Here is a 12,623-nt window from a genome sequence, read left to right as displayed (position 1 = left end):
AAAAAAAAAAAAGAGCAACCCAATTGAAAAATATGCAGAAGAACTGAATAGACATTTTTCCAAAGAGGAAATGCAGATGGCCAACAGGCACAGGAAAAGATGCTCAACATCGCTAATCATCAGGGAAATGCAAATCAAAACCACAGTGATATATCGCCTCATACCGGTCAGAATGGCTATTATCGAAAAGAACACAGATAACAAATGTTGACGAGGATGTGGGAAAAAGGGAACCTTCTTATACACTGTTTTTGGGAATGTAAATTGGTGCAGCCACTGTGGAAAACACTATGGAGGTTTCTCAAAAAACTAAGAATAGGGACTTCCCTGGTGGCGCAGTGGTTAAGCATCTGCCTACCAATGCAGGGGACACGGGTTTGAGCCCTGGTCCAGGAAGATCCCACATGCCGTGGAGCAACTAAGCCTGTGTGCCACAACTACTGAGCCTGTGCTCTGGAGCCCACGAGCCACAACTACTGAGCCCGTGGGCCTAGAGCCCGTGCTCTGCAACAAGAGAAGCCACCTCAATGAGAAGCCTTTGCACCACAACAAAGAGTAGCTCCTGCTCACCACAACTAGAGAAAAGCCCACGCACAGCAACGAAGACCCAATGCAGCCAAAAATAAATTAATTAATTAATTTTAAAAAAACATTATTTGAAATGTTTGAAATAATTTGAAAAGATACATGCACCCTAATGTTTATAGCAGCATTTTTTACAATTGCCAGGATGTGGATGGAAGCAACCTAAGTGTCCATCAGCAGATGAATGAAGGGACTTCCCTGGCAGTCCAGTGGTTAGGACTTCGCCTTCCAATGTAGGGGGTGTGGGTTTGATCCCTGCTCAGGGAGCTAAGATTTCACATGGCTCAGGGCCAAAAAACCAAGACATAAAACAGAAACAATATTGTAACAAACTCAATAAAGACTTTAAAAATGGTCCACATCAAAAATAATAATAATCTTAAAAAAAAAAAACAGGTGAATGGATAAAGAAGATGTGATGTATATATATGCCATGGAATACTACTCTGCCATAAAAATGAATGGGATTTTGCCATTTGCAGCAGCATGGATGGACTTGGAGGGCATTATACTAAGTGAAATAAGTCAGACAGAGAAAGACAAATACTGTATGATATCACTTACATGGGGAATCTAAAAAATACAACAAACTAGTGAATATAACAAAAAAGAAGCATATTCACAGATACAGAGAACAAACTAGTGGTTACCAGCAGGAGAGGGGCAATATGGGAGTGGGGAATTATGAGGTACCAACTATTAGGTATGAAATCAGTCACAAAGATATATTGTACAATGGGGAATATAGCCAATATTTTATAATAAGTATAAATGAAGTATAACCTTTAAAAATTGTGAATCACTATATTGTACACCTATAACGTATAATATTGTACAGCAGCTGTACTTCAATTTTTAAAACCAAGCCAAACAAGACAAAACACATAAAGATTAAGCAGAAATTAATAAAATAGAGAATAGAAAAACAATAGAGGAAATTAGTGAAACCAAAAGTTGTGTTTTTTGGAAAGATCAACAGTATTGATGAACTTTTAGCTAGATTGACAGAAAAACAGAGAAGACTCAAATTACTAGAATTAGAAATGAAAGAGGGAATATTATTACTAACCTTACAGAAATAATAAGGATTATAAAGGAATGTTACAATATTGTATGCCAATAAGTAGTTAACTTAGATGAAATGGACAAATCTCTAGAAAGACACAAACTACCAAAACTGACTCAAGAAGTCAGTAGAACAAGTAAAGAGTTTGATTTAGTAATTAAAAAACCACCGACAGAGAGAAGCCCAGGCTCAGATGGTTTAACTGGTGAGTTCTACCAAGCATTAATATCAGTTCTTCACAAACTCTTCCTTAAAAAACAGAAGAGGAAGGAACACTTTCCAACTCATTCTGTGAGGACAGTTTTATCTTGATAACAAACCCAAAGACATCACACACAAAAAGAAAACTACAGATCAATGTCTCTTACAAATATGGACCTTTTAATCCTGGCAAACCAAATTCTGCAACATATAAAAAGAGAATTATACACCAAGACCACGTGCAATTTATCCCAGGAATGTAAGGTTAACATCTGAAAGTCTATTGTAGTACTCCACATCAATAGTAAAAAGACAAAAACCACATGATTATCTCAACAGAAAAGGCATCTGGCAAGATCTAACACCTTTCATGATTAAAACAAAAACAAAAAATCGTAAACAAACTATCAAGGGAAGGGAACTTCTTAAACCCAATACAGGGTACCTCTACAGCTATTACTAATATCCACAGCTACTTAATGTGAAAGATTGGATGCTTTCTCCATAAAGTCAGGAACAAGAAATGGATGTCTTCTCTCACCATTTCTGTAAAACATTGTAGCAGGGTTCACTGGTTTCTAGCCAGGATAGTTAGGCCAGAAAAAAGAAAAAAAAGAAAGAGAGAAAGGAAGAATAGTAAAACTATTTCTGTTTGCAAATGATACAATTTTATATATAGAAAATCCTTCAGAATCACTAAAAACACATTAGAACTAATAAACACATTCAGCAGGGTTGCAAGATACAAAATCAATATATGAAAATCAATTGTATTTCTAAACACTTGAAATGAGCAATCCAAAAATGAAATTAAGAAAACAGTTCCATTTACAGTAGCATTTAAAAGATTAAAATAGGGATAAATTTTTAAAAGGAAGTGCAAAATTTATAGTAGAAACTATGAAATAATATTGAAAGAAATTAAAGAAGATTTAGGTAAATGGAAAATCATTTTCCATTGGATCTTGGATCAGAATACTTAATATTCTTAAGATGGCGATACTTCCCAAAGTGATCTACAAATTCAGTGTAATCCTTACCATATTCCCAGCCAGCTTTGCAGAAATTGACAAGCTGATTCCAAAATTCATAATGGAATTCCAAGGGACCCCTAATAGCCAGAAGAGCCTTGAAAAAAAAAAAAGCAAAGTAGGAGGACTTTACACTTCCAGATTTCAAAACCTAATACAAAGTAATAGTAATCAAGACAGTGTGGTACTGACATAAGGCTAGACATAAAGACCAGTGGAATAGAATTGAGAGTCCAGAAAAAAACCTGTGTTTATGGGCAACTGATTTCCGACAAGGGTGCAAAGACCATTCAGTAAGGAAATCATAGTCTTTTCAACAAATTGTGCTGGGACAACTAAATAGCCACATGCAAAAGAATGAAGTTGAACCCTTACCTCATACCATATACAAAAATTAATACAAAATGATCAAAGACTTAAATGTAAAAGCTAAACCTAGAAAACTCTTAAAAGAAAAGAGGGATAGGGTTTCCCTGGTGGTGCAGTGGTTGAGAGTCCGCCGGCTGATGCAGGGGACGCGGGTTCGTGCCCCGGTCTGGGAAGATCCCACGTGACGCAGAGCGGCTGGGCCCGTGAGCCATGGCCGCTGAGCCTGCGTGTCCGGAGCCTGTGCTCCGCAATGGGAGAGGCCACAACAGCGAGAGGCCTGCATACGGCAAAAAAAAAAAAAAAAATAGGGATAAATCTTCATGACCTTGGATTTGGCAGTGGATTCTAACCAAAAGCACAAACAACAAAAGGAAAAAATAGATCAGTTGGATTTCATCAAAATTAAGAATTGGGGATATTTCAAGACAAAGAATACTGATGGGACTGTAGAAACCATTGATTGACATGTTTTAAGTAAGAGAATGATATGATCTGATTTATGTTTTTAAACATTATTTTGACTAATGTGACAAAAATGGACTAGCTATGTTGTGTAAGGGAGAAGAGGGTAGGAGAGGTAGGGCTGATATTGAACGGAACCTAAGTTTTCATCTAATGTAGTAGGAAATCAGAAAATGTTTCTAACTGATAAATCAAGAAATAATTATTTAAGCCCATGTATACCTAACAATCAGTAAAAACAAGCAGTACAGAGAACTCTCTGGAGAGCTGAACAGGGGATTGAGAACTATAAAACCTTTTCTAAAGGTTTTTTGTTTTTGTTTTTTTAATCCATGAGTATGTGTTACTTTTATTTAAAGACTGGAAAATTATTTTTAAATAAATGTAAAATGTAGCTAGTAAAATAAATGTGACATTAAGCTAACAGAAATAAAGGACTTCATCAAAATATACTAAAGCTATTGCATGGACTTCCCTGGTGGTGCAGTGGTTAAGAATCCACCTGCCAATGCAGGGGACACGGGTTCGATCCCTGGTCCAGAAAGATCCCACATGCCACAGAGCAACTAAGCCCGTGTGCCACTACTGAGCTGCACTCTAGAACCTGTGAGCCACAACTACTGAGACCACACGCCGCAACTACTGAAGCCCGCACGCTCTAGGGCCTGTGTGCCACAACTACTGAGCCCATGTGCCTAGAGCTTGTGCTCCACAACAAAAGAAGCCACCACAATGAGAAGCCTTTGCATCACAAGGAAGAGTAGCCCCTGCTCACCGCAACTAGAGAAAGCGTGCACACAGCAATGAAGACCCAATGCAGCCAAAAATAAATTTAAAAATTAAAATAAAAAATAAATAAAGCTATTGCATTTTAAATCATGCAATTTAAACCTGTATTATTTGATTCAGAAATAGACAAAGATCAATGGAATATAAAGGAGGGTCCAGAGAAACAGGTTTATATAGAAGATTAGTTCATGATAAGGGTGTCATGTTGAGTCATGAGGAAAGGATACACTCATTGGTTTGGGAACAGTTGGATTGTCTGTCTCTAGAGAGAAAATAAAGCTGCATCTCATACACCAAAATAAAATCTAGGTGGAATAAAATATACCTTAACAATTATTAATTCATTTGCTCAAATTAACTTGAGATCCTTTCACTGTTTAGATTCCAAAAAGACACAGGATCATAAAGTTTTGTTTCAAAATGCAAATAGCTTTATTTAAACACTATTAACATGTTAGAGTACACACCCACACAGTGTATACTTTGTTGTTGTTTTTAACAAAATGAGCTTATGTTACCGGTGTTTTATAATTTTTTTCTTCAGCAGTATGTAATAGTCCTCTCCCAGTCTCTTCATGTATAGAGCTACATCATCTTTCAAGGCTGTGTTGTGTAGTATGTCATTGTGCCGATGTAACTTAATTTCACCATTCCCCTCCTGTTGTTTATTAGATGTCATAAACGTGGAACACTTAGGTTTTCATAGAGTGGGGTCAGAAAGGGTCCAGAACAAGATGTGCATATTTACATACAAGTCATGATCGTGAACTATTTGGGTTTCTTTCTCCTCTCAATTAAGTTTCTGTGTAATCTGAATTTCACAGTGTGTCTTTTAATAACTCAATTGATTACTTTATAAGAAGAAAGGAAATTTATGTTTTCTTAACTGATCTGAGTAACATTTCTTTTGTTCCCATTTCCACAGAAACATTAGACTAGTTTTAACTTCGAATTGTAGATTTGTTAAGATTAGCTGCTTTGAGAGAAGACTAAATACAGCTAGTTAATTTAAGAATCATATAATGGGACTTCCCTGGTGGTCCAGTGGTTGAGAATCAGCTTTCCAATGCAGGGGACATGGGTTGATCACTGGTCAGGGAACTGGGGTTCCACATACCACAGGGCAACTGGGCCTGCGTGCCACAACTAGAGAGCCCACGTGCTGCAACTACAATGCCCATACACTCTGGAGCCTGTGCACCACAACTACAGAGCCTGCACACCGCAACTACTGAGCCTATGGGCTTTAGAGCCCACACGCCACAATGAAAGATCTTGTGTGCTGCAACTAAGACCCGATACAGCCAAAAAGAAATAAATATGTTAAAAAAGAATCCTATATTGAGAAAATGAAAATTAAAGTGCTAAGTTGCTCTTGATGGGCTTTGTATAGTTTAGGGATGTAGTTCCTTATTTCCATCCATCTTTCTTCTTGTCATAATTTTTTTAGGAAAACTGAAGTAGGAGCATATATTGACAGAGTAATCCTAGAAACTGTCTGGTTGACTTTTGCCATTGATTGTTAGGTCGTATTTGTTATACTTTTTGTTATACATATTCCTGTCTTACGTTCAAAAAATAAATGGTAAGTCAAATAGTTTTTGATTTTATTCTTCCAGCAAAGAAATTTTAAAGCATATAAGAACATCTTTTTCCCTAGGAAAGATGGCCTTGCACTATTGAACAGAAATGTTGAGTGAAGAAAATGGTCTCCTTTGAGTAAACAAAATATATTCATATGCTTCTTGTATGTCTTTCTTTTCTAGGCAGCGCAGTCAGTCCTGATTTCCTTATTTGAACTCAATACCCCAGAGTTTACAATGTTATTAGGAGCTTTACCAAAAACTTTTCAGGATGGTGCTACCAAACTTCTTCATAATCACCTTCGAAACACTGGCAATGGAACCCAGGTATTTTTCGGTTATCTTCTTGGCCATTGTATAATGTGATGACTGGTTAACAATAATTGTTTTTGTTTTTTTTACATGAAGTAAACTTTGATCCTAATGTACAATTTTTGTATCTGCATTGGGCAGCATTTTCTGGGCAGAATTTAATATTTTCCTGGAAAGAATAGAGTTCTTAGGCCTATCATGTTTCTATTATAATTTGGTGTACATTAGGATGGTGGTGAACGGTGGCCAGGATATGAACAAGGAAAGTGAAATGTAGCAGAACTTAGATGAGGGCATCAGCTTTGCAAGCCATGAGAATTAGGACATGCTCTTTAGATGAACCAGTCCTTATTTGAGGACCAGAAAGGATGACTTATTCCAGGAATAACAAATAAGTCCCGAGGAGGGTAGTGCTTTAAAGGGTGTGTTCACATTTAATAATAACAGGCCTGTCAGCCCATAGGTGGTTGGATAACACAGGATTTTGTTTTGGAGAAGTAAGATCTGAGTAAATGAAACATTAGTGTTATATTTAAATGGTATCAAACCATTTACATAATATGCCTGAGGAATTGAACTTAAGTTTTAAAAAGACAAAGAGAGCAATACCTTTGCTAACGGATAAAGGAGAAAGTAGATGCACTTATGGCAGGATTGAGATAATGTCTAAGGGGAGAACAATCTGAGAACAATTTCTTGGGACCAAAGTCAGTTTTTTTAAAAGAAGGGGGAATTCCCTGGTGGTCCAGTGTTGAGAACTCTTCACATCCACTGCTGAGGGCCTGGGTTCGATCCCTGGTCAGAGAACCAAGATCCCACAAGCTGTGCAGTATGGCCAAAAAATAAAAATTAAAAAATTTTAAAAAATAAAAGGAGAAAGTATTGTTTCGTTATATTTTAAGAGATAGGCAAATTACTAACATGACCAGATTCTATTCCTTTGGTGTCTTTGTAAAATTCATTTGTAAATCAAACTCAAGAGGGAACAGAATTTGAGCATTCGTAATGGTTGGAGGAAGGAAAATTGTCTCAGAGCAGGGAGCTAATTTAAAATTGTTAATTTGGGATCTTGTTTTATCTTTGAGGAAAAAGATATTGTGGTAATATTTGAGAGAAGGAAGTGTGTGAGGAGAACAATAAAAAGGCTTAAAGAGCTAGATTTCTGAATGGGAAGAAAGTTTTTTCCCACAGAAACTAGAGATAAGTACATGAATATTTAAAATAATGACCTATAAGTATGGCTCTCTCATGCTGTTCAACATCTTGATTGTATGGCTTCCTGAAGAGCCTTTTGGTTGAACTACCTGTCATATGTTAATGTTTATTTGACTCCGTCCATCAGGGTTCCATGGGGAGTCCTTTGACAAGACCAACACCACGGTCACCAGCCAACTGGTCCAGTCCTCTTACTTCTCCTACCAACACGTCGCAGAATACTTTATCTCCAAGGTAATAAAAGGGTTATTTTCCATCATGGTTTGTATTTGCAGATTCCCCATTCTTAGAAAAACAGACATTAATATAATTCCAGTTGATTTCTACTCAACTTGAAAGGTCTTAGACACATAGAAACTTAGCAAATTCAAAAAATGTTGTTTATTCCAAAACTTAACCCTTTAGAGGATAATAATGTATAGGGTATGGAACTTTTTTGTAAGTGACAGGAAAACTTAGGGACACAGCTTTTGGAAATTACTGCTTGTTGCATTAAATAGCATAGCTATGTTTCTCAGATATGCTGTATAAATCCATTAATTGCCAATTGTGTCTTTCAATTATAATACTCAATATAAGTGATGAGGTCAAGTTATAATGATGAATATTTAGATCTAATATTGGCCAGCCACCTCTAAAAATAGAAGAAAAAATTAACCTTATAGACAAAAATGTAAAAATAAAGAAAAAAAAATAGGGAAGGGTTAAATATAAAATGGCAATATGTATAGTTAGGAAAAGATGTGACTGTGAGATTGATCCTTAATAAGACATGTGAAATTTTCACACACTTGTGCAGTTCAAGCATGGGCTATATTTCAGATGAAGTTCTTAACTCATTAATGGATTAACATTTTTCCCATCTCCTGGCCTTTTAAAAAATTTTGCCTAGGGAATTCCCTGGCGTTCCAGTACTTAGGACTGCACGCTTCTACTGCAGGGGGCACAGGTTCAATCCCTTGTGGGGGAACTAAGATATCCTGCAAGCCTTGCAGCCAAAAAAAAGTAAAATAAAATAAAATAAAAAATTAAAACAGTTTGTCTAGTGGGTCATATTTGTACTTACTAGCTTGATTTTTGTTATTAACCATATATCATAACATATGCTTCATCATATTCATTACAATTATAAGATGCTTCATTATACTGCAGACCAATTGCAAACTTATCATGTAGCCTGTTTTTTCCATGTTATACATATGTGACAATTTTGATGGCTAAATTCCATACTCAGTTGAATTTTAGAATCTGATTATAGAATTCAGATCAGTAACACTTAGGTTCACTGTTAAAAATTCTCAGCCGGGCTTCCCTGGTGGCGCAGCGGTTGGGAGTCCGCCTGCCGATGCAGGGGACACGGGTTCGTGCCCCAGTCCGGGAGGATCCCGTGTGCCGCGGGGCGGCTGGGCCCGTGGGCCATGGCCGCTGGGCCTGCGTGTCCGGAGCCTGTGCTCCGCAGTGGGAGAGGCCACAGCAGTGAGAGGCCCGCGTACTGCAAAAAAAAAAAAAAAAAAATTCTCAGCCTTCTTACAGATTTATATAAAATACATTTATCTCCTCTTTAAGCAGTACCATTATTGTGAGTTAACCACAGGGGTTAGCAAATTCTCTGTAAAGGTCCATATGGTAAATATTTTAGGCTTTGCAGGCAATGCAGTCTTTGTCACCTCTACTCAGCTCTGCTCCTGTAGTGTGAAAATAGCCATAGATAATAGCTAAATAAATCAGCATTGCTATGTTCCAAAATTTTATTTATGGACACTGAAATTTGGGTTTTATGTAATTTTCTTGTGTCATGAAATGTTATTGTTTTGATTTTTTTCTCAACTATTTAAAAATGTAAAAAAAATTCTAAGATTTCAGGGGTCGTAATTTGCTGGCCTCTGGTTAGTCAGAACATTTTTGAAGGTGAAAAGACAAACCAGTTGTTAAGGGCTGTGCATTCTAGCGTCACTGTAAGCTGCCCTTGATGGGCAATCAGTGGGACATGTTCTTTAGCCATTTGTATCTGTCAGGTTTCGTTTTGCTAATTATGCTTTAGAGCATATACATTCTCTAACCCTGTCTTTATAAATATCCCGTGTAGTCTCCTCAAATATATTTGTATTTTAAAACTACAGATAAATAAAAATTAATTGTTGTCTTTTTCATAGTGCATTTGATTATGACACAGAAAATATGAATTCTGAAGATATTTATAGCTCTCTTAGAGGTGTCACTGAAGCAATTCAGAATTTCAGCTTCCGCAGTCAAGAAGATATGAATGAGCCATTGAAAAGGGATTCTAAAAAAGATGAAGGCGATTCAGTGAGTATTTGAACATTATTACATCGCACGTGTTTTAAGAGTTTTTGATTTATTTTTAAACTTTGCTTTCTGTCATTTTCAAAGATAATTTTCCAGGGGTCAGTTACTCAGTATTTACTGAGTATCTACCATGTGCCAGGCACTGTTTTGGGCAGAGTCACTGCCCTCAAGTTCCTTGTATATTTTTGGGTAGAGATGAGTACTGTGGAGTTCTAGGTTAGAATGTAAAGTGAATCTATTTTAGATTAAGTTGTAAGGGAAGATGACATTTGCATTGAGACCTAAATAAAGCCGTACAAGATCTAGGAGAGAAGAATTCCATAAAAGAAGTAGCAAGTGCGAAGACATTTAGATGGGAGCAAGCTTTGTACAGTTGAGAACCAGGATGAAAGCCAGTATGGGAACATGGGCCAGATCACGTGGCTCTTGTAGGACAAAATAAGGTGTTTAAACCTTTTTTATTCCTGTTCAGTGTAGTGATAGTGATTGTTTCATCAGTTTCTGCGGTTCCAGTTAAGAATGTTATGACCCATCTTTCTGACATTTGTGAGTATTATTGCTCAGTTTGTTACCCCGCCATTATACAAAAAAGTGGGTTTTTTTTACTCTGCTTCTTCTTAGACTTTTCTCTCACAGCTTAGACTTTTCTCAAAACAAGCTATCCCACCATTTCCTGTGGAATCTGTGGTTTCTCAGTGTTTACAAAATTATAGAACATTGCAGTGCTTCAGCAAACCTCGACAGGGCTCCCTGCTCTGCTTCCTGACTTCCTGCTATTGTTTTTCTCCCCGTGCCTGTATGGCAGATGAGCCTAGTAAACTGGATGCCAAAAACCTGCTTACCACTCGTATTTGAGGTTCCCTACCCCAAAAGCTGCCTATGGTACCAGTAACAGGTTAGTAAGAGTCACTGCTTAATTGAGACTTTCTCCCCAGTGATAGCAGGGTACAGTGTCAGGAGGCCAAGTAGTGGATTCTGGCAGAAGTGAGTTTGGCATTTACTCACTAGTCAGATTATCACTTCTAAGCCTCCATGTCTTCCTAAGGAAAACAGGGATATTACTGCATACCTTAAAAATTATTATGCATATAATAAATCATATGACTCCATCCAGCCCAGACCTCTCTCCTGATTTCCAGATTCACACATCCAGCTGCCTGTTTGAACTCCTGATCTTTCCCATCTCAGTTGATAGCAATGCTAGTTGCTCAGCCAAAAACCTTGGACAGAACAGTTGTCCTCGTCTCATCTCTTTTTCTCATCCTCCCTTCTCGGTCCAGCAGGAAATCTGCTGACTCCATCTTCAAAATATAAGCCACAGTCTATACAGTAGACTTTTTTCCCTTTTTACCTCTCTGGCCTCATCTCCTACTACTCTTCTCTGCTTTAGCTACATGCTTCCTTGCTGTTCCTTCAACTTACTGGGCATGGTTTTTTTTTTTGCTCTGTTGGGTCTTTGTTGCTGCATGCGGGCTTTCTCTAGTTGTGGTGAGCGGGGACTACTCTTCGTGTGGTGCACCGGCTTCTCACTGCAGTGGCTTCTCTTGTTGTGGAGCACGGGCTCTAGGCGCGTGGGCTTCAGTAGTTGCAGCATGCAGGCTTCAGTAGTTGCAGCACGCGGGCCCTAGAGCTCGTGGGCTTCAGTAGTTGTGGTGTGCGGGCTCAGTAGTTGTGGCTCGCAGGCTCAGTAGTTGTGGCACATGGGCTTAGTTGCTCCACAGCATGTGGTATCTTCCCGGACCAGGGATCGAACCCGTGTCCCCTGCAGTGGCAGGCAGATTCTTAACCACTGCGCTGGGCATGCTTTTGCCTCGGGGCCTTTGTCTTGGCTACTCCCTCTGCCTTAAACATTCTTCCTGCAGATAGCCATGGCCAGTTTCCTCACTTCCTCCAAGTCTTTGCTCCAGTAGCTTCTCAGTGACCACCCTATTTAATCTTCAGCCTCCTTTCTCCCACCTTGGCACTCATGATCCCTATAATACTGTACTGCCTCCCATACACTAATTACCTCCTACTGTACCACATACTTTACTTATTCATTATGTTTTCTTAATGTCTCTGTCCTTCCACTAGAATGTAAACTTCATGAGGATAGACAGCATCCTCTCGTTTGTTCAAGAATATATCCCCAGTGCCAAGAATAATACCTAGCATGGAAAAGGCGCACAGCAAATATTTAAAGGATATTTGTGAAGCACCTAGCTAACGACTTGGCACAGAGTTGCTCAGTAGATGGTGGTAATGGTGATATTGATGATCACAATTGATATTTTGATAAGTATGTTAATGTGCCCGAACTCCATCAGGCATCCTTCCAAAAGTTATGCAGTCCTTTTGGGACGTTTTTATTTTTTCTTAAGTAGGCCTTTTTTTAATTTGGTTTTTTTATACTTTGTTGGACACACTGTCATTGTATAATTTACAACCTTAAGCTTTTAGTTCTGTGTTGCTAATGAAAGTGTTGCTAATGAAAGTCCTTTTGTATCTTTAACTGGCATAGAGAAACTGTTGCTAGTCACATTGTATATATTGCTTGATCAAGCCACTGGCAAGGAAACTATAGGAATCATTAGAGACAGCATTCTTTTTTTTTAACATTTTTATTGGAGTATAATTGCTTTACAATGGTGTGTTAGTTTCTGCCTTATAACAAAGTGAATCAGTTATACATATACATACATCCCCATATCTCTTCCCACTTGC

At 38.0% G+C, this 12,623-nt stretch overlaps 1 protein-coding gene across 9 annotated transcripts in view; it reads left to right on the top strand.

Moving 5' to 3' along the window:
• Positions 1 to 12,623, top strand: part of CLASP2 (cytoplasmic linker associated protein 2) — a 177,705-nt gene that overhangs the window by 149,709 nt on the left and 15,373 nt on the right. For all 9 annotated transcript variants that reach the window (XM_029241792.1, XM_029241789.1, XM_029241791.1 and 6 more), the window contains 3 exons: positions 6,270 to 6,413; positions 7,741 to 7,847; positions 9,767 to 9,920. In XM_029241792.1, coding sequence (XP_029097625.1) covers positions 6,270 to 6,413; positions 7,741 to 7,847; positions 9,767 to 9,920 — 405 coding nt within the window. The remainder of the gene's footprint in view (positions 1 to 6,269; positions 6,414 to 7,740; positions 7,848 to 9,766; positions 9,921 to 12,623) is intronic.

Source organism: Monodon monoceros, unplaced genomic scaffold (assembly GCF_005190385.1).
Source record: "Monodon monoceros isolate NGI ecotype Baffin Bay Population unplaced genomic scaffold, NGI_Narwhal_1 Super_Scaffold_3, whole genome shotgun sequence".
Lineage (NCBI taxonomy): Eukaryota > Metazoa > Chordata > Mammalia > Artiodactyla > Monodontidae > Monodon > Monodon monoceros.
Note: the sequence above shows the minus strand (reverse complement) of the source record. Positions and strands in the feature narration are given on the sequence as shown.